This window comes from Trematomus bernacchii, unplaced genomic scaffold (assembly GCF_902827165.1).
Source record: "Trematomus bernacchii unplaced genomic scaffold, fTreBer1.1, whole genome shotgun sequence".
Lineage (NCBI taxonomy): Eukaryota > Metazoa > Chordata > Actinopteri > Perciformes > Nototheniidae > Trematomus > Trematomus bernacchii.
This window is the reverse complement of record NW_022987727.1, coordinates 6,689,751-6,712,420: the sequence shown is the minus strand read 5'-3', so window position 1 is coordinate 6,712,420 and position 22,670 is coordinate 6,689,751. Positions and strand designations below refer to the sequence as shown.

General features: G+C 41.1%; 1 protein-coding gene across 1 annotated transcript in view; it reads right to left on the bottom strand.

Moving 5' to 3' along the window:
• espn (espin) overlaps nt 1-22,670 on the bottom strand; it is a 40,686-nt gene that overhangs the window by 6,280 nt on the left and 11,736 nt on the right. The window contains exons 3-11 of the mRNA XM_034144890.1: nt 20,678-20,876; nt 20,216-20,398; nt 19,447-19,578; nt 18,091-18,346; nt 17,239-17,522; nt 13,522-13,683; nt 10,178-10,412; nt 5,947-6,092; nt 5,083-5,451 (exon numbers count right to left, since the gene is read on the bottom strand). Of these exons, the coding sequence (XP_034000781.1) occupies nt 5,083-5,451; nt 5,947-6,092; nt 10,178-10,412; nt 13,522-13,683; nt 17,239-17,522; nt 18,091-18,346; nt 19,447-19,578; nt 20,216-20,398; nt 20,678-20,876 (1,966 nt within the window). The remainder of the gene's footprint in view (nt 1-5,082; nt 5,452-5,946; nt 6,093-10,177; nt 10,413-13,521; nt 13,684-17,238; nt 17,523-18,090; nt 18,347-19,446; nt 19,579-20,215; nt 20,399-20,677; nt 20,877-22,670) is intronic.

Sequence of the window (22,670 nt, the reverse complement as noted above, 5' to 3'; positions counted from 1 at the left end):
TTGTTTATTTAAAATGCCTTTTTTGGCCAGATCTCTATTCAGATCATTATAATATTATGTTGGCTGTGTGTTCAGTAAAACAAACAGTTATTCTTACTCTTAGGAAATAACTACTGAAATCTTGTAATCACAAAAATGTCTGCAAACTTTATTTCTAACAACAATGTAGAAAGCAAATAATGAGAGAACACAAATAGAAATAATGGAAAGGTTGAACAAATATCTCAAACACTCAAGTTATAAATAGAGTAACACCAACATGTAAAGCTTTATGGAAAAATAGCAAAACCTTAATTTGATGTTTCGTTCAGATGATAATAACTTTTTCAAGCTCTTTCCTTTGCTGACAGAAATGTGCAATTTTAGTTCTGAATCAAGCTACTTATGAACAAGCTTGCTGTTTCTCCAGGCTTTGCATTTAACATACTTCTTAATCTTTGTAATCTATACTGAAAGGCACACATTGTTTAAATCAAAACCATGAGGTCACAGGCTTAAACACAAAGGCCATTTATGAACGTGTAACCTTGATCCCTTGCAAACCCACTGAAGACCTTGTTTCTTGGTCTTTCTGTCTTTAAAATGATTTGTAAAGTTTCCTTAAACTCTCTGTATTTAATTGTAGTGACTGTCTTACCAGTCACTGGTTTTGAGTCCCTTACTTTTCTGAGATATAATATATATAATATAATATATTCAATACAATGTGAAGAGTGTTTCAGTTATGTCCTGAATTACAAAGTTGACCTGAACAAACACTACATTACTTTTATGGCAAATCTTTTTCTTTAAAAACATATTAAACTTTTCCTGGTAGTAGTGTGCCATGGCAATCAATCATAATCGATGTCAAATTGCTCTGGGTTTAACACAACTCAACATTAGATGGTTGTAGCGAGTCTGTAGTTGTCTTTTGACATCACAGGCTTTCTTTTCATCCACTTCAGCCTTAATGCATATGTTAAAGCATATGGCATGCGGCAGTTAAGTCTCTTATGATACATGACCTTAAAGCTAACACACAAGATTAGTTTCGCTTTCTCAGCATGTTTGACTTTGCAGCCTAGTTTCCCTGACCTTTCTTCTCTGATTGTACGGCGGAAATGGGCTTTTACTGCACCCTTAGTTCACATGGTTGTTAGATATCAAAAAGCTCAGCTTCCTTCTCTTTCCAAAACGCAAAGCTTCTGTCAATGTATCTAATGATCTCCTCATTGCTGAACTCTTTTAGCTCATAAATCACTTTTATTGAATCTTCATTATGTCCCTCCCTGGGTGGAGGTTTATCAACTTTAGGTTCCTCTATGATTTTAACAGTAACAGGTGGAACATCTTTTACTGGTCCTGAGCTTTTAGTTGTGTCCAGTGACGTTTCAGCGTTTGCTACTGCATCAATGTGTGGTACAGTTTCAGTTGTCAAGCTCTGCACATGGTTCTGCTCAGAACTTGTTCCATTAGAAGCCACTGCCTCATTTGATGACATAGTCTTACTGCTTTTGACATCCCTCTGAATATTTTCCTGCAATGGCTTCTTCAGAGTTCCCTGCTCCATACACTGGCTTTTGTCAGATATTGCATCCTGGGATGCAGCAGGCAATGGTGATGGAGCTACAGTTGACTGGGGGGCTGTTGGTGCAGTTGGTGGAGGAGGTGGAGGATGAGGAGGAGGTGGAGGAGGAAGTGGCTCCTGCATAATGGACAAGTCAGATGACATGGAATGTAGGGAAGCCGTCATCATACCTCCCCCATCATTTGAGTCTCCAAAATACTTGAGTTTTATGTCTTCAAAACCATCGGCCCAGTCTTGCTTCCCTCTCTCAATACCCTCCATTACCTCCTTGTGAAACTGCCTAATGACCTCCCATTTATGGCTGCCTAGACGGTCAAACATCTCATAGCACAAGAGGTGGCGGAATTTGCGCTCACTGCGGGACATGCTCATTTCCAGCAACTGAAAGTATCCAAGCATGAAAAGGTCAAGGGTAAGGCTTTCGTAGCTCACAGGAGACCCGTTGATGTGTGGCAAAAAGTGCTCTGGCCAGTAAATCATCTGGGCACGACTCAGCCTGCGGATCTGGCGTGTGGGCACTTGACTCATGATTGTCCTCCAGTGGCCAATAAGATTCCCTACTACCTGCTTTGACTTCATGAAAAGGAAGAGCTTGTCATCTTCGCTCTGCATCTCCCCAGTAATCTGTGCACTAAAATCGCTATAGTCCTCCCAGCCCACGTCTAAATTATTTCCTTTCACGGCAGTCATTTTAGTCCGAAAAGATTCAGAGATGGTGTACTTCCGCCAGTGTTCAAGGAACAGGAAAACAATTCTTTCTTTCCTCATTTCAATGCATTCCTGGACATAGCTTATATCTGTCTGCACCTCCAAGCTTCTTGTTAATTGATCATTATTTAAAATGGGGTCTGCAGAAAGAACCTGATTGAACTGTTCAATGTTGGTTGGAGCCATTACCTCAGAGGGTGCATACGTCTGAGGAACATGAGATGCAATTATAACTGGCTCTTCAACAAGGGGTAAGACTGCTTCCTCTAATGAAGGTAAATTACCATTGATATTGGACTGAACGGCCTCTGTAGAGGAAGGGACCTGATTTTCGCAAATGGACTCTGGAGTCTGGTAGCTGGACTCACTTACCACAGGGAGTGACCTCTTGCGTTTGTAAACCCTATTAGCATTGTTATCTGCAGACTGCTGGTTTTGAATTTCATAATTGGCCTTGAGGTTCTTCACCGAAACTCCACACTGTTTTATTTCTTTCTCCACATCTTCTCTTGTTGAAAAGGACTGAGACCGTCCAATCACACCTGTGCCGTTGGTTCCTTCTGATTCAGACTGGCACGTGCTCACATTCATTGCCTCTTCTTGAGAATATCCAGGACATATTAGGTCCAAGATGTCTATCTCTTTTCCTCCCAGTGTGGCGAGAAGAATGGCCATACTCTTGAGCAGGGTAGAAATCTTGCTGCACCAGCCTGGAAGATCTTCGGCCTGTCCATGAACCTGCTTTGGATTGACCGAAAAGTGCCCCTGATTGAGGGCAGCAGAAACTGGTAGAAGTTGGTGAAGCTCCCGTTCCAGTTCTTCCAGCTCCTTCTCGACTTCTGAGACCTTGTGCATAACCTGCAGGTTCTCAATTTGCTTCTCAATACGGTTTAGGTCATCCTCTGTCATCAATTCTCCAAATGGGCCCAAAATGGCATTGTGGACGTGGGAGTAGTGCCATTCTTGAGGCTGGTAGTGTCCGCTTGCCGCAAACTAAATCAGCGGTCAAAGGAGACCAGAAGACAAGAAAAAAGGGAAGGAGGGGAGGGAGGGAGGGGGGGGGGGGGGGGATTCCTTCAGCTTGGGGTTCCTGGTGTGAACACACGCTTGGATGCAAATCCATCTTGACACACAGAATTTACATGGATTTAGTGGTGCAATGGCACTGCCTCAAAAGAAATTATGTTTTAGTCAGACAGAACAGAGAGCGCTTTTAGTTATTTTCTTTTAAGTGTTAAGGATTAACAACATATTTAACATAACTATTCAAAGCCTTTATAACGGTTACTCACTAAAGTTTTTAGGTTATTTATGTTTTTTGTTAGTTTAAAGAGTAACTACACAAATATTCTGCTTTTACTGCCATCCAGCGGTTGAGTTTTTGTATCTGTCTGCATCCCAAATATGGTGTAACACGACTCTTAAGTGCAGTGTTGCATCACTGTTGGGGACTAGCACCAGTGGAACAGATATACACTTCAGTCCACACCCAACAGTGACAGGAAAACACACTGGGTGTGGCTAGAGGTGCAGCAAAGTTGAAACTGTCAACCCAAAGAGGTCAGTGCAACAAAGGTTTTTCTGATTAAGGGACTTGGTATGGAGTTACTCTATAACGTATCCTCATCTTCCTCCAAAACCACCTGTAGTGTGAATGGGCTCGTCATCACACCACTGAATCAGCATGTAACAACTTGGAGCCACCAAACTCCATCAGCAAACACCAGCTCACATTGAGACTCCATTTGTCCAGTGTGTTAATGTTGTGATGGGCATTGTAGCCAAGTATTCAATTCACTGCACCCAAAAGAGTATCTTACTATTAATAAAGACTGTGAATATGAAAAAAGGAAAGCATGCATATACACAAAGTTAAATAAAGAAACAAGGATTTTTCCAGAAATAAGTGAGAACATGGATGTCTATATATGACCAATGCAGTTTCATGCAATTACTAAAAGGTTCAGTCCTTCAGCTTCAGTATGTTATTTACAGTGGGAAATGAAATAACTGAAATACTTTGTGGTTAGAATAGTTTGTTACTTTAAGGCCTCAAAGCCAGGTAGACATTATAATGCCACTGCATCTCAAACAAAGAACTACATGTCACCAGGGACATTGGAGACAATTTCTACCTACTAGATCCTTTAAGAATATGAGATAGCAATCCTTGATTACAATGAATTATTAATCAGTTAAATGTATTCAATCAAATCACATACTACATAGTGGCCTTCTTGTTTTACTATGGACTAACAAGTGCAGAGATTGCTATAGTATGAATTAATAATCAATACCTGGTGTAAATGCATATACTATAACTGCATGAATATGGTTTCAAGCCTAATGATCAAAATTAGAAACAAAGCTTATTTGTGAAACAAGATCAATATGCTGCCTTAAACACTGCAATTTGATTTGCTTTGAAGATAAGTACAAGCCAGGTGAGGGCCATTCAAAGCAAATAAGTCCCCAACTGCCAGTCATTTGACGTATAGACTCTCCTTAAACTATGAAGAAAAGCATAGATGCTAAATGAACTTGTAGTCTGATTTCCCCTTCAATGATTCTCACTCACTGTTTAGCTGACAGAATAGTAAAAGTACATTTATACTTCAAATTCTCAAAAAACAACACTCCAATCCATGCAACAGCTATTCCCTTTGCGTTTTTAATTAATATATTTAATTTCAAACTGAAGCCATTTATAATCACAATAATTTTGAATGTACCGGATCACAAATGGGATAGCTTAGAGAAAATGAAACGTAGATCTTTCTGCAGCTTTGCAGCATTATGCCTACCTTGCGCTTGTGCTCGTCCTCATCTTGCATCTTGACCTGAAGCTTTCGCACCATGACCTGCCTCTTCCATTCAGGGATGGCTTTTCCCTGTTCATCATGAGTGGGCACCAGCGCCTCCACATCTGCAAGGCTCATCTTCCGCCCCGACTCAGCTCCTGCTGTGCAGCCACCGCCATTACCATTGACCACAGAGTTAGAGGACAGTCGCTCGAAGCTTGCCGAGGTCGACATGGTCCTGGCAGATCCAGAGCCAGTAGGACTGGGGCTAGGGGTGGTAGGTGGGGAGGTGACAGATGCTTTGGAGACGGGAGAGGGTGGCTGCTTGCCTAGTGGGCTAGGTGTGCGTGTCTCTGGTGGAGATGGGTTTTCCTGGAGAAAAAAAGACACCAATATGTAAGGCACTGCGATGCTCAACAGTATACAGAACACACCGCAATCAGTATAAAGGATACAATTGTAATGTGCATGAATTGAGTTGCCCGTTTATTCTAGCCTTAAGGGACCAATGACAACATATTTTAGAAGAAGCATTGCAACGTGGTATTGTATATTGGTAACAAGACAAATCAAAGAATGTGTGTATCAAATCTGTATATTTAACAATTAGGAATTGGGAAATGACTACTTTAGTGTCCCTTTGCTAATGATGTGATAAATAAGGAAGAATCCCCCAGGGCTGGTTGACAAGGTTTTGGAGTAACAGGCGAGGCATGTTTTGGATACCTTATTACATGTTTGATGTGGGATTGTTTTGCATGACTTAGGTTAGGCTAAGTCTGAATTTCTAAAATGAGCAAATCTGTATTTATCTGTTGAGTTTTACACAATTGTGTCATCAGTAATGGTGGGAGGCTGTAGACCTACATTATTGCCTGTGGGTCCGCTGTTGGAGAAGACGGTGGTGTAGCCTTTACTGTGAGGTGTTGGCTTCAGGTTCTTCCCTGCTTTGATCTCTGCCAGCAGCTCTGAGTTGTCGCCAGTGGGGGACATCATGTTGAAAGATTTTGTGCCTGCAGACAAAAGGATGGAGCAGAAAAGTGAAACCGGTCAGAGAGAAAGACAGAATAGAGTGAGAGAGGGAAATGGAGAGAGTGAGAGAGATGCACTGAAGAGGAGGGGGAGAGAGAAGGGTTGGGTGGCATTTCAGTGTTAAATATTTCATCCGATTAGGCAGGCAACAATGCTGACCTGGAGCGTGTTGCATGGAGGTCATTTTGGTGTACTGAGCCACTGTCTCACATAGAAAAGCTTGATAAGTGTCTTTGTGTCGTGCTTTAAGACATGTCTCTCTGAAACACAGTTTGCATTATTCAAATGGCTTCCGAGCAACCAAGCTCCATTTAGTACTTTTTTGCAAATACACCAAATTCGGCACATGAGGCGACTGTGGCCTCAATCAACAGTTGCAGCGAGCCGGGATTAGATGGGGAGGAGCCATTCAACATTATTTCACTACAGTGCACCCAAAGAGAGGAGGCACACAATCTCTTGTCACCTGATGTATACACAGCTAAGCTCCTGCTGAACTTTTAACTTCTCAAAAAGTAGGTTTGGGGAAAAATGCATATACATCCAGCTTCCATGGACCCTAATCTGCTTATAGTTAACAATGCCTCATGTTCCTATACACTTCAAATGCGATTACAAAACAACTTTTTAAGTATAGACAAAATGAAAGAAAAATCCGGTTTCAAACAGGAAACACCAAAGAAGCCTAGGATAGGCCATATGTTGTACACCTGCTGATTTATATGCAAATGTTTTTTAAAACCTCAACATTTCTAAATATATGAACACATGAATTAACAAATACAAATGTATACTGACAGTAAAGTCTAGTGCCAATTGGAAAGTACCAAAATATGGAACATAAACAAGTTTGTTATTATATAGGTTATATTTATACAAGAAACTTTTAACATGTAGCTGGAAAATTGTCTAATCCTAATCAAACTAACAAACTACTAATATACTGTAGAGTGAACTATTATAACTAACATTTATTTGTAATGTATTGGGCCAAACAGACCAAGAGGCGTCGGCTACCTCACCTGTTTCAGTGAATGTCAACCTCCAATAAATTATGAATCCTCAGTTCCTCATTGATCACTCATTTTCTACTTGGGTAATAAAAAGAATAGTCCTCCCGTTAGAAGTTCCTTGTTGAGGCGGCTACACAATGGTCTAGCTGGGCTCAAAGCCTCACGAGTCCGCCGCCACCCTCCCTCTCTCTCTCTCTCTCTCTCTCCTCTCTCTCCTCTCTCTCTCTCTCTCTCTCTCTCTCTCTCTCTCTCATCCCCTCTCTCTCTCTCTCTCTCTCTCTCTCTCTCTCTCTCTAGCTGGGCTCAAAGCCTCACTAGTCTCTCTCTCTCTCTATCTCTCTCTCGCTCGCTCTCTCTCTCTCTCTGGGAGTAGAGAGCAGCTCTCCAGACCCATCATCACAGTTGGGGGAAGTCTAAAGGAATCACCAGTAACTGAAAGTGACAGCAAGCCATTGGCAAGCCGGACAGATTAACACATGGAGAGATGCAGTTTGGCGAACACTCATACACACAGTTTGTTAGTCCACCTTGCCAGACCAATTTTTACTGCAGCAAACACTTGCATACACCTCATTTACCTCTTTTTCACTTCTTGTTTACTGATTACAGAGAAAGTAAGAGTACCAGGTGATGGTCAAACTGTGGTCTTTAAAAGGCTTGTGATTAAAAGGAGAGACTGAACCCTGACACACTTTCACACATTGACAGCTTTTAGGGTTGGTTAACAGATTATATTTGCAGCCTACCTTTATCCATTTTCCCTGACAAATCTTCATTGCAGAGCACCAGAATCTCTTAATTATCAGATGTCTTTGAAGAATGAGCAATTTCATTGCACTTAACTTGGTGTATATCTGTTTGAATAGAACGTAGTAGCCATAGTAGTTTTGTGTGTGTGTGTGTGTGTGTGTGTGTGTTTCTGTTATTCTGTTATTCTGTTTAGGCTTAGAGGTGTGGACCCACAGTGAGTCTAAGGAGGGTGGAGCTGTGACAGGTAGCGAACATTTGACAAATGCCCTCTTATGATCACAGCACAAAAGCTTTTCTGCTCCGTGTTAGAAATGACAGTCAGGCTGCTGCATCTGTTCATAGCAGCGCTGTCGCAAAGCACTTTAGATAGAGATGTTTCCTGTAATATAAAAACAAAGTCTCCAATGTTCAGCAGTAATGTTTTATGACTACTCCCTAACTGTCTGTTTACTACCTGACGCTGTTGAAGAACTCATATCATTAGGGAGCAAACACTGCTCTTTAGCACCTCAGATTCAGATGTGTCCTGTACAAAGTATAATCCTCTCCTTCCTGTTGATCAATAGACAACAATAGACAACAATAGACAACAATAGAGAACGTCAATCAATTTAAATGGTTGTAGCAGCACTTTCCTTCAGCCACCTGTTTTGTTGCCATCGTCTCGCGTCTATCTGAGCAGTAAAATCAGCTTGAGCTCTCAGATGTGTTGGTGGCTTTTCATTTTATGACGCCCTAACTGTCTGTTTATTACAAGATTAACGCTGAAGCACAAATCATGCCATTAGTGTGCACACTCTGCTCTTTAGCTTTAAGTGTTTTATTGGTTTCCTAACATTAGGCAGCAGGTGGAGCATAAAGAGATGAGACAATTGGATATTTGTTGAACAAAGAGTAAAGATAAAATGCATAGATTGTAAAAAGGTGCCTAAATAGTGCAATTAATAATTTACGGCTTAATTGATGTTGCTGTATATTACTGGTTTATAAAAAAACCTGTGGTGTATGTTGCCCAGTGAGCTGCTTGTCAGCTATGACACAATTCACCTTTGTTTAAAATGAGCTTCCTGGTATACTGTGTGTAAGAGTACTCATCTTTATACACATTTATTTTTTTGTAGCTTTAGTTATTTTTTAGCACCTAAGCTAAACTGCTTTTATTTGAAAAGTATATTGTAAACCACAGTGCTTGTCCAACAATATGGATCCCCTTCACTCTGGTGATGAGAATGACAAAGTTGAGAAGAAATATCCTTATTGTTAGTTAGTTTACTAAAACATTCATTAGTGACCCACTGTAAATACTTTCTAATATGATAGTCAAGAGGAAAAAACAAATGGTAGTAGCCGAGTAGAGATGAAAGAAGGAACAGTAATGTACATAAAGGGGTTAATGCGGAGGAAAACAACTGAAATCGAAGCGATTGTTCTTTAATTATAACCAAATATGCGTTTCCTGTATCTTGTTACTTTTCATTCTGCTGTCTGACCACTGAGCCCCTATTGCATGCCCAGACATCTTGGATCCCTCACATATTTCCAAATGTGAAAATATAACGATTATTAATTTAGGACGTTTTCCTCTTCTTCTCTGAAGTTACACAGTTGACAGGAAAGACTGAGCAAGGTCACTATTTGTGTGTATATATACGTTTTGCGCTTCATTTGCTTCCAAGTTTGTAGTGTGTTATATAATAAATACTTATTATTTTTGGATTGATTCCTAATGAGTTAAACCTTTCTTATGTAGGCCTCTGACAAATGATGATAGTCCATTATATGATCTTGATATTTTACAAGGATTACGCATGCAATTTTATAATAAAGTATTTTGGAAGGAGACAATGCATTGGCCAAAGGATTTATTCCTTCCAATCCTACATTTTTGTGCATTTTTAAGATTCATGGGAGCCTTGGTCAGATCAGTTGAAATGTCCGTGCGACAGCGTGTAGACTGTCAGTCAGCTGCATACAGGGCAGTGTTGGGCACTTAAGGAAATGGATGAACACTAAACCAGTTCTCAGGGTAATGGTAGCTCTACATCATTAATTTATAATCTGTTATTTAGGATGCTGGGGTCAGACTCAATTCATCTTAACCCAGTGTGATTACATTGTGACCATTAATACTGGAGGCTATATATTCTTGGTATAAGTGTGTATGAATAAGCATAAAAACTGGATTTATTTGCATAAATGCATTGCCATTTGTGTAGTGCCAAGAAATAGGCGGACATTGAAAGGATGTTTAAAAAAAAAGAAGAAAGGATGTAAGGAGAAAAAAATAGTTAAATGACACTCACTTCCTGATGAGGAAGATAGGCGTCGCTGGTTGTTGGAGGTGCTACCGGCAGAGTGATGAGGGGTGGTTGGCGTCTCCGGGGGCAATGGAGGAGGTGGAGGGGGTGTTGGCGTGGGGTTGTTTGGAGGTAGAGGGGGCGGAGGTGGAGGAGGGGGCGGTGCAGCTGATTCCTCTGTGGTGCCGTTCTCTGAGCTGTGGGCCGGGCTGTCGGTCGGCTCCTCCAATAACACAGAGCCCTGATGGGACAAGAGGGAGGGACACAAATATTAGTCATATTTTACACACATTAACTTTCTCTTAGCAACCACATTGTTGTATTACTGTGTAAGTCAATATGTGGTCACTGATAACAGGAATATGACCAGTGGCCCATAAAGTGATACTTGAAATACCACTCCAACATTGATGATTAAAATCCCTAATACTTTTTTAGCCCCTGGTAATCAGTATGATTCTTTTATTTGTTTTTTGTATTATGCAAGCTGTTATATTCTTAAAACCTATCAAATAACTTATATTACAATTAAGAAAACATAAAGATTTTAAACAATCAAAACACTTCTTTAGAACACCTTTTTAGACTAATGAATAACAAACCAACACTGAAAATATAATTTTTTATTTCATTAAAATAATTCAACACAAAACTGTGACAGTGGCATGCCATCTAAAACTCTTTCTGTGAATGAGCAATACCTTCTTTCATAGAGACTGCCGTCAGTGACAGATGCAGCTGCTCTATTAGATGTGCCCTCCCTCTGCTTCCTGCCATCTTTAATCAACTCATAAAGACATAACACCCTGTTGCTAATAAAAGAGCTAATAAGACCTAATCTCTTGGGGAAACTGAGTGAAAACAGTGGGAAGAAGCCATCTGTCACTGCAAGTGATAGGGCTTTAACCCCCCCCACCCTGCCCCCACCCCAGCATGCACGTGCCTGACACGCTCTGAAAGCGTGCCATAACTCAGCGGGAAGCAACTTAATGGGCCGTGACATTTAATTTGACCCCGCCCCTCCTTAGTTCTTCATACGCGTGCTCATCATTGTTGCCCCCTTTACTTTTCAATCCCCCCAGAGAGTTGGGGGAGGGCTGTGTCCAGATGGGTCTTGGCGGCACGTGCCGTTGCTCCTGATGATTAGCCGCCCATCTGCTAGGGTGCCTCTGAGACCAGGAGGGGCCCCACTGAGACCTTAATTGGCTCAATGCGGATTGAGCCCTGTATCGCCCCCACTACTGATACCCATGAGATTATAAGAACACCTCTCCAGGGACATTGATGAGAGTCCAATAGACTCTATTATTAAGATGCCTGTGCCGGTATGTGGCCACAACAGGTGCTTTATGACCACAACGCTGTTTCAATTTGTATGGCTTCAGGCTTCAAAATAATCAGTAATACATGAGTGAATTGAACGATTACAAAGTCTGTAATATATTATGTGTTTTCTTACAGACTTGATTGTGGGTTTAAGCTCTTTTGGAAAAGATAAATCAAAATAATAAATAATAAATTCAATAAAACAACTAATAAATGCAACCTAATATTGGTACATGTTAGATTCAGTGGTATTGACTTTGGGTGATTTGTGACTCCCTGCTAAGTGCTCTATTGTCCTGATTTTTTTCTATTGTTGGTTGTTGGACAGTTTACACAACAGGGTGGAGACTCGAGGAAATGGAAATGAGGGAAACGTTTGCATCAGGTGGCAAACAAAAGCCAAGGGGGACAGGAGACTATGTAACACACTGAGTGGCATAATGCGCAGGCAAATAGTGCAGTCATTGTGGTAACCCAACGCCAACACACCATCACTCAGCTAAACCTCACCCTGAACAGGACCTTATAAGAAGCACTAACAAACTTAAACAATACAACCAGGGCACACGTATCAACCTTTTACCCATAACAGGGTTACAGCTATTTTTTTTTACTTTTTAAAGCATGCTTAGTTACTTACAAATACATAATAACATTTTAACATTGTAAATTATAATCAACTCTATCAAATAGAATCTTGTCTGAAATTAGCTGCCGGCACAATGAAAAAGGCTGCACCATTTCAAAAGGACATTTGATTGGATTAAGAGATTATTTCCCAATGAATGACAATGACTGGCAGAAACACAATGTATGTGGGTTTTTTAATATGATAAATATGAAAAAAATGTTAGCTGTGTTATCTTAAAGGTCCCATGACATGGCCATTTCTACTGATCATAATTCCATTGTTGAGGTCTTCTAGAATAGATTTACATTGTTCAATGTTCCAAAATCACATTGGTTTTCTCATACAGCATCTCTGTATAGTATGTGTATTCACTCTCTGTCCTGCACACCTTGTTGGAGCTCCTGCCCCTCCCCTCCCTATGAGCCCACTTTGCTCTGATTGGTCAGCTCGCCCACTCTGTTCCGATGAGTCCACCACCGTTACAGCTGAAGATCAGTGATTATGTGTTACAATGGCGTTTGTTAGCAACCAGAAAAGGACACCAGTAATGACAAACAGATGAGAATGCTGCGTGGGGTCTGGGTGCCGTGTTGGCGGGACGTTGCGCGGCTCGCTGCTCCGCCCTTTGAGGCTCGAGGAGCGGACAGTGTGAGCTGGATTACTGGTGTCGTTTCCTGGTTGCTGCGTGGGGTCTGCGAGACAGCGAAGCTCAGCCTGAGCACACACACACACACACACACTCACACAATCACAGCCAGGCTGTTCGCCACACAGTTCGCCACACACTCACAGCCTGAGAAAAGATAAGTGCTGAGTGAGTGTGTGTGCCGGCGAAACTCCGCGGAGTAGCGCGGCTGAGAAAAGATAAGGCTGAGTGAGTGTGTGTGTGTGTGAGGAGCTCCACGGATTGGTCCATTTGGTCGTCGTTACGTCACTGTGACCAGGAAGAAAAAAATGGAAAAAGAAAAATCTCCAACGAGGCGTTCTGGGGCAGCATAGACAGGTCTTTTCTGAGTTTTACTCGCTACAGGGTGTACTTTGAGGGTTTGTGACTCTGCAGACCGTTTACATGCAGAAAAAGCTACATAACACACAAGGGGACGGGTAATAACCAGAAAAGCATGTCATGGGACCTTTAATGTGTGAAACAGCGTGTTTCCAACCACCCACGTGTAATATAATATTATAATGGTGGCATTTTCCTTTCAGTCATCAGGTCAGTGCCTGTTGGTTTATGGAAATAAATGTGAATACAGAGCAATACAGATCCTCTGTTGTGGTAACCTATTCACATATAGCATTTTACAGTATGTTTTTGAACTACCACTAATGGTGGCAGAACCCCTTCTAATATTTCAAATATATTTATGTAAACTGCAGAGATCCGGCTCACCTCCTCGTTGGGCGCCATCCCTTTGCTCCCTCGGGGCTCGGCTGTGTCGCTGCCCAGGCTCTTGTAGTAATCCCCAGTGCTGGGCTGCTTACTGAAACTCCTTGACTTCCTGTTTGAATCCACACGCCGCAATTTGTCGTGTTTTTCTCCAGGAGTCAGCTGCTTAAGAAATACAAAAACGGAGAGTTTTCATTAGCCATATTTGCCGGTACCCATATTAATCAGTGAAAAATAAATAATCCTTATTTTCAGCCCAATTTAAAATGATATACAAGGAAGTACATTTCTTGTCATTACAGGAAATGGAAAATGGAAATAGCACTGTGGGATAGTTCACTTTGCAAAACATGTAGTTACATTTTGTATAGTAATCAGGGTTAAAGAAAGGTGATTAAACTATGATTCTAAAATGAGTCGCCAACATTATACAATGGCCGATTTTAATATGGCTAAAACCTGCTTTTGTCTTTTGTGAGCCGACATACTGTAAGACATACTTAGTAGGGTTTGTTTCCAGATTAGCTCTCTCGCGTGACCAAAGCAGCCTGATTTGAATAACATAACAAGGCTTTAGTTCAGTAAAACATTAACACTGTGTCATGTATAGACTGCAGGGGCCCCAGAACATAAGAGATAACTTTTCCAAAGTATAAGAGAGCCCCCTATTTCCTCATAGCATGATAGTTCAATAACTTTGACCTTTCACTTTTTACCTGACATCTATCTCCGGCAACAGGACCCGGCAGGTAGGATATCAAACTTCTGATCATCTTTTCAGATTTTACTGTAAGCTGCTATTTGACATGTGTAAGTTAGCTCACCTTGCTGCATTTCAAGCAGTCATAATCACTAACATAAAGAAGCCTACAGGTAAATCAGTGCATACTTTACATAATGCAAAGAGCCTTGCATTTGCATTGAGTGTGTTGCTCACAAATAAATTAAATATTTACATTAAACATTGTGTTTAAATGTGAATGCACTTTTCACTGTATATTTTTTACAATAAACAAGCTTAAAAGCTGTCAATAATCATGACTGAGTCATCATAGCAAAATGTACAGTTCCTTTGACTTTCAAATCAAGGATCAGCATTATACTTGCGTACATTTAGGTCAAGCAGATCTCCAATGTTAACGCAAGCTGAAATAATTGAAAGCTGACCTCTGACCTCTCCTCCTTTTGTGGTGTCATGTTCTGAGTTCTTATAAACCAGCTTAATGATGTTGACTTATGTCTGCTGTCAAAGACATTGTCCCTGAGCACTCATCAGGTGGGAGGGAAATGTGAGCAGGGGAGCGCTACAGATGGTTTGATTGTCATCCTCCAGGGAGGTGGGCCAACAAAAGCAAAATGTACAAAGCGTTTTAGCCCCCCTCCCTTTCATCCTTCACACAGACATACAAACACAGACGGACCGCCTTTCTCCCCATTATACAGATCTATCTGTCAGCATAAAGTCATTTTTGTATATTTGTTTTCACAGCCAAATGCATTTGTATGCATTGTAGACATCTATACTGTATGCGCCCTTTTGAAATGTGTAAAAAGTAAAAAAAAAAAGTACTTTTGAAAAAGTACAAAATTAAACCTGACAATATGCAAAGCATTATTGTTCAACCATAAAGCAGCTCCAATAACTTCAGCACCTGAAAATAAGACAAAAAACACAAATACACTTGTGATATATTTTCTGTATCTGCTACCAATTTCTTTTTAAACAACGCCATTTTACTCTTCTTCACACCTTACCTTGGCTTTAATAATCCTCTCCTGCAGCTCTCCTCCAGTCTTGACAGAGCCTCATCCACAAAGCCAAGCAGAGCACAGAGTGGCTGTCACCAAATTCAGAGTCGCCTCCTCCCTCCTCCCTCCTCCCTCCTCCGGGCTGCACTGTCACTCTACCTGCCCTCTCACTTTACCCACAGGCCTCATCAATTACCTATCAGGCCGGCCCCAGCAGTGGCAATGATGTCACCTCTAGCCCGCAGACCAACCACTCCCCAACCCTGCCCCAGTGGCTCTTAAGGGCTATACTCTTATGCAAAACACAAAGTCCCAGGCACTGCCCCTAGGATTATTAGAATATTTTAGCCTTAATTACCAGCAGAAAATATACTAATCCAGTATGAGATCTCAAAGTCCAGGTTTTCTGGCCAACAGTAGGTATAAAAAACGTGGGAGGCAAAGCAGTCATTTGTGTGGCTGCTTCACACGCAACATTTGACTTCAGTCAAAGCAAATACAGACAAATGAGGTGAGCTAAGCAGCCACAAAGACATCACTTTATATAAAAAAAATAAGGGTTAAACGTTTTTTAATGGATGCTTGATTGTATTATTTATTTATTTTTAATCTGATATCAATAACTGGTATGTACCAGTTTTTCGTGGCTGGTGCAATCATTTGGTTTTGTATTATTTGTGGAAATTATTATTTGAATAATTTCATTAATCATGAATCTGTTTTGTTTTTTTAAATAAGATTGCTATACCACCAACCGGCTGAATACATTTCCATGTTGTAAGATTGGTTCATCTGATCGGCTGTGTCCCTGGATAAAGTTACTGTTCCCTGTTACTATGGCGCCCGTGGTAGATTGTTTTTCCCAATGTATATGGTAGACACTGATCTTAATTGTGTGTGTCTGTGTGTGTGCACGCATTTGTGCATGTGATCTGCACTGGCTTTTGTTAAATAGTTAATGAGGGTTGGCCCCGGGCTGGTCACCTGGGTACAGGTAGGAGAGGGGGTGGCACTAATTAAAGCTCTCCCCTATATGGCTGATGGCGCATGCGTGCAAACGCACACAGATCACCCTGGAGACGGGACACTGTTGCTACCTGTGGACTTTAGAACAGCGAACAACTACTGACTTCGCATAGCAGATCTTTACACATAGCCTTCGTCTTTCTGTCATAACTATTGTTTTCTCCAAAATATCAGCTGATTCTACCATTCCCTGACTTTATACTGCACCTCTGCTTTAAGATGACACCATAAACAACAGAAAACCTTTAATTAGGTTGATTTAGGCACAATAATAATTTGGAAAATGTGCTGTTATCATACTGGAAGTCTTGGTAACAACTAGGAAATACGTTTTTCATGAGGGGAAAGTCATCTCTTGGATTGGTTATTTTTTCCCAAATTGTAGTGTTCTTTGTCCAAATCAATAAGATTAAACAACAAATGATAACGTACTTCACAGCAGAACTAAACCACCAGCAGTACTGAAAGTAATGTTGATGCCAATTTAATTGTCAGCTCTGCATCACAATTTTGAGTGATCTGTAGCCAGATTAATTACTGGAATTAAGATCAGACCCATCACAACAACCATTGTGTTGTCAGGCCTGCCACGGTAATGAGCATCTTTGTTAGCCTCGTTAACCATTCTAACACAATAACATCATTGTACGCACCAAGACAAGGAACATTGTTACACAAAAGCTATAGCCCGAATGGAGCAGTAGCCCAACTGATTAGACACAAGGGAAAATGGCAGCTAATGGCCAAACACCACCATCCTTCTGCTTCTTTTGGATTGTTCCATATTGCTCATCATTTAATAGTCAGCAAATACTTCTTAATTTGTTTTCCCAAACTTGGGAATATTTATGCATGTTTGAGCAACAATTACCTCACCCACTGTATATAATATGCTGCAAAAAAACACATAGAACCTTTGAACTCATGCACAAACTCTGTCCTCACCTCCGTCTTGCTGGTGTTGCTGTCCACGTGTCGCAGGTTGCTTTTCACCTTCAGGAACTCCGCTGATGTCGGCTCCTTAGGGGGCGTTGGTGCTTGAAAGCTGGGGGGTGGAGGAGGCGACGGGGGGGCCTGTGGGGGAGGCGGGGGTGGATAGGTTGGTGGTGGTGGGGGCTTGGAGGCGGCATCAGAAGGTATCTCGTTCTTCTTGGTCACTTCAGATCTTATGTCTGGGTTTAGCATGTCCATATACGCCTGCATGTCTGAAATGGCTGACTCTGATGCACCTGTGAAGACACGGTCCACTTAATACAGCAAAGTGTTGCATAACCCTTTAAACATTCGCTCAGTTTGCTTTTCCCAATGCACCATTCAAACATATGAAACATGAGTTACTCTAATGATGGTCCACCTCTCATCCAAACAAACTATCTGCATGCAGACCACTAGGGTGCAGCACCAGTATATTATACACCTGTGCAAACTGCTGCATGCTGGCTCTACTTCAGTAAATATCTAGGGCGTTCCACTATTGCTCAGATACTATATGTTGCACGTACAAGAAATGGCATTTGAGAATGTATAGCTAAATGACTGAAGACAGCAAAGCTTGTTTACAAATAGAAATGTATTTAGCCATTAATAGATCATCAAAATAGTTTGAGGGTACAAATATTGGATTTTTCATCTAGCGTTTTTGGTATTTCATTTAAGAAGCAGAATGGTGGAAATATTATGATTATTTAAACATTTAGAAGCCTAAACTCATTGTCCCCTTGTTGGTTCTCCTAACTAAAAATAAATTGTAGTCTGAAGTTTAAAAGCTTCATGTTTTTATAACTCGTTCTCACGGACCTGTGTGTGCGACTGTGTTCAGCTGAGCTGGCGGCCCGCGTGTCGTGGTCAAGCTGCTCCTTTTCTCCCCAGTGCTGGACTGGCTGGAGTTGGCTGAGTCGTAGTTGGACAGAGAGCTGGATGGTGAATTGATGTCAAAGTGTGCCGCCTGGCTGGCGGGGGGCATGGTGGTGTTTGGGGACGAGAGACCCGAGTCCGGCTGCTTGTACTCGAGGTCCATTGAGGGGTCCCGGGACAAAACACGGTGCTCCACACTCTGTCAAAAGATGCAGTTCATGAAAACAGCCATCATCATATCAGTTTTATTTAACATGTATGGTTCATTCTATTTAATGTAAAAGGATACAGTGTCATTACACATGAAAGATAAATAAGTATAATAAATAAATAAATCTATTATCTATCCGTTCATTCATCAGTTCATAAATCCTACTACCTCTTATTCCCTGATGACTTACACGAGGAGAACAGCATTATGAGTTTAATTACTGCACACTAATGAAACATCTCACAGCTGATCAAAAAGGCTCTGGAGCCCTCTGCTTTTCCCACAGCACGGGACTCAGTTCGCTGAATGTCCCTAATGGAAAGAGTCCCAGAGGGGGGGGGGGGAAATATGTTTCCCACACACCAGACAGAGTTCAGTGTGGAGGGCTTATTATTCCTCTGGCCACTTGGGGATATTGTGTGGTTGAAGCCGTGGAGTACACTGTATACCAAGAGTTAATAGCCCCGATAATTGGCAACAACTGATGCCAGTCGAGGGACATGTTGGCTCAGTGCCAGCTTGTTTTTTTTCCATGGTTGCATTTGGGCACTGCGGGATCAACAAAGGAAGAATTCCAATTATGTATTTTAATTAGCATATTTAAAGGATAAGTTTGACTGATAACAGTTGGACTACAGTTTGGTCATGGAACAAGTATTAAAGCAGGAATGATAACTCATCATTTCATGCAGATGCGGATAAAGTGGAAGTTGGGCAATTTTGCTGCTATTTAATCAAACAAGGCAACATTTCACATTATGTGCTGTGCAAATGTTCTGTCTAAAACAAATATTGTACTTTATTCTGGTTCTATCTATGGTCCAATTGCCCATGAATGTCACTTATGATGACTGCCTGTCACCGCATTCAGCTCTGGGGTAATCTTATTTAGTATAGAGTAGGTTGGAGATTTCTTTCCTTCTTTGGTAGTTTAATGAAGATCATGTTAACAGCATTTACACAATTTAAACCTCATTTTTTCGGACTTATGCTATATTTTTGTAAGATTGGACTTTGATCCCCACTGATAATTCCCTCTAGGTTTAGGGAGGTTCGAGTTAGTCATGGTGCACAGCTGTGTCTCTTACCATGTTCTCCACAGTGCGCAGATATTTGGCACACTGGGAGTGGCCGTTGTACTCAGCCAGGTCTGCTCCTGTGAAGCCGTCCTGGTCCCTGGTGCCCAGGTCCACCCCATTGACCACAAGGATCTGACAGCACTGGAGAGTGACATGAGAGACACGGAGAGAGTGGTAGAAGTTATGAATAAGATGGAGAAAATGACAGTAGCAGTCAATGTGACAGCCGTGCACTAAATCAGCTTGCTTCAGTCAGAATAAATATAACTTACATAAAGCTTTGTGAGATGATTACTGTTTAGAAACTTTAAAAAGTTAAACTATTAACTTTTGTTATTATATTTACACTTGATATATAATGATTCAAGATCTAAAAAGACCCATACCTACACCTGGATTGGTTATAAGGCAGCAAAAAGGTGGGCTGAAAAATAGGACCTTATGAGTCTCGAACCATCTAATCCATAGGCCAGCATCTTTAGAGTCAGGGTAAGGGTAATTTTTCATTGAGTTCAATGTCAATTCGACTTCAATGTGGTGTAAAAATCAGAGAAAATGTTCAATTTTCTCTGATTGCAACACATCAATATTGTGGTCATCTGCGTGACCAGACTGTGATACAACAATACGTTACTCAAAGCAGAAGGTCAGAGTGGTGGTAAGCATGAGGCCATTCATTCAAAACAGATGGTTCAGTGTGAACCACTCATCTGCTTTTACTCGTGTTGTTAGTTTCAGTCTGACTGTACAACAGTAGAAGAAAAACACAAAAACACACCTCCAGTTCACCGTTCTCTGCAGCGTCGTGAAGCGGCGTCCCTCCCCAGTTGTCAGTGACAATCTCTCCGCCGTGCAGCAGCAGCCAGCTGAGCACCTTGGCGTGGCCCCGGCTGGCTGCAAAGTGCATCGCTGTGGCCCCGTCATTATCCCTGCCTGTCAGGCTGATCTCTGTGAAACTCATCTAAAAGAGCGAAGATAACGAGTTAGTCATCGTCTGCTGTATTGACTAGGAGCACTTTTCAAAATTCTTTTAGTGTTAATGAGTCCTTTTTTTTAATGACTATACTCGGCCTGATACTCAAAAAATATTTGAAAATGTAATTTGCCTCATCAGACATTGATGATTTAATGACAACATAAATAGTTTTTTTAAACACAATATAACCATATATTACGAGGTGTGGATTGAGGACTCAATCAATGTACTATATTTTCTACAAGGTTTGGTATTTTGACTGACATCCCAACATACTAGCCAGACGATGACAGTGTTGTGGCCCATCTGGGCAGCAGCGTGTAGAGGTGTCATCCCGTCATTGGCTCTGATGCTCGGATCCGCCCCACAATCCTTGACCAAGTATTGGACGACCTCCAGGTGACCCTCCTGGCAGGCCAGGTAGAGCGGTGTGGCACCATTCTTAGTTTGGGAGTTGACAACGCTGTAGGAAAATTAAACAATAAAATAAGTAAACGGGACACCTAATATCTATGATGAAGTTATATGTTGCAGCTTGTCATCACTAAAATCAAATGGTTAGACACTAAGAAAAGTAACTTCTTTTAAAATGACACCCCGAAAAATATACTTACAATTGTGGACATTAAATTCAACTCACTTGAAATTCAGTAGTGTGGATTCAGCTTCATAATATTGTGGTGCATGCGTTATTGAATGTTTGTGGAGTATCTCAAATGGCTTTTAACAAAGAAGCAAATTAAGAGGTGAAAACCAGTAATTATTGTAATATGTACATACAGCATGTATGTATATTATGTATATTTTAAGAAGCACAAGCGGATGGATTGTTTGCAGTAGTCATAGAGAGCGTAGGCTGCAAATGACAATGCAACATTTGAATTTAATGCAAAACCATTACACGCAGCCTGTGAAAGAACCAACAAAAGAAAACTACAAATACTGCCTCTGTTGTGCCTAGAAAAATGACACATTCAATGTCACTTAAAGGTGGGGTAGGTAAGTTTGAGAAACCGGCTCGAGATACACTTTTTGTTATATTCCATGGAATGCTCTTAACATCCCGATAGCAATGAATATCTTAAGTGCTTTGACAAAAAATCCATACAAAAATGTAATCTGTGGAAGCCGTAATACTGTAAAAAGTACGACCAATCATTTTAGCCGGCCCGGCTAAAATAACTGGATGGCCTACCTGCCTGTCAGCCTTCCATCTGTGCACAAACTTATCTCGTGCCCTCATTGGTCATGTGCGCGTTCGTGTGTGTTGGAGGAGGGGCTCTGTAAGGAAGCGGCAGATTTTTTCCGGCTGTGTATTTTCAAATTCTAGCGATCTCGAGCTGGTTTCTCCAAAATTACCTACCCCACCTTTAATTTATAAACTTGCTTGCTGTGAAAAGTATGTATTTAATCATGTAAACAATTACAATACTGAAATAGTGGCTTGTCTACCTTTACCGTCTTCTACAACTTATCAATACATTCAAAAAAATCTTCTCATAACTATCCCATGCACAAACTGTTTATTCAGACAGCTATAAAATATTAAATGTTTTCCTGAAATACTTTTTATCTGAAGACAGAAGCACATTTATTTGAAAGCTCGTTTGTGTAAATGTAGTCTATAGGCAACAGGTAACGAACAGGTAACATTCCTTAGTCAGTGTCAACATCCAGCTATTTATATAGCAGACAGCAGTGACGCTTACACAAATCCCGCTCTCCTTTTTCCAAAGGGCCTTATCTCCGCCTCCCAAGCCTGTCCAATGCCTGTTTCCCACCTCGTCCCACAGCGGGAGCTCAGAGTGAACCAGAGATTCCCCTCTAAATCCCATAATTGCATGCTTTATTTGGACCCTGACAAATAAGCAATGAGTGTCCTAAGAGGATTATCACTTTACTGGCTTTGCCTAACTTTGTGCTTAGCGAAAGGCTACAGTGGACTGAGTATGTGGAGAGGAGGTGAGGGAAATGAGAGGCAGGGCTTAAGGCGGGTGGATCTTGTAGACATAAACATGACCCTGCCAAACTTTCCCTAGAAAGGATGTGGCTCACGGCCAAACCTAATGTGACGAAAGACCCTGCATTCAAATGGCACCATGATTTGGTCCAAATTTACATCCAAGGCTATATGTCATTATTATCACATTTTTAAGGGAAATTGTAAAAAGTGATAAAGTGTGCTACCAAATAAATCTAGTCAGCAATTTGGCAATTTTCTTTCAGGAAAAAAGGTTTGAGTAAACAATAGAAGTCT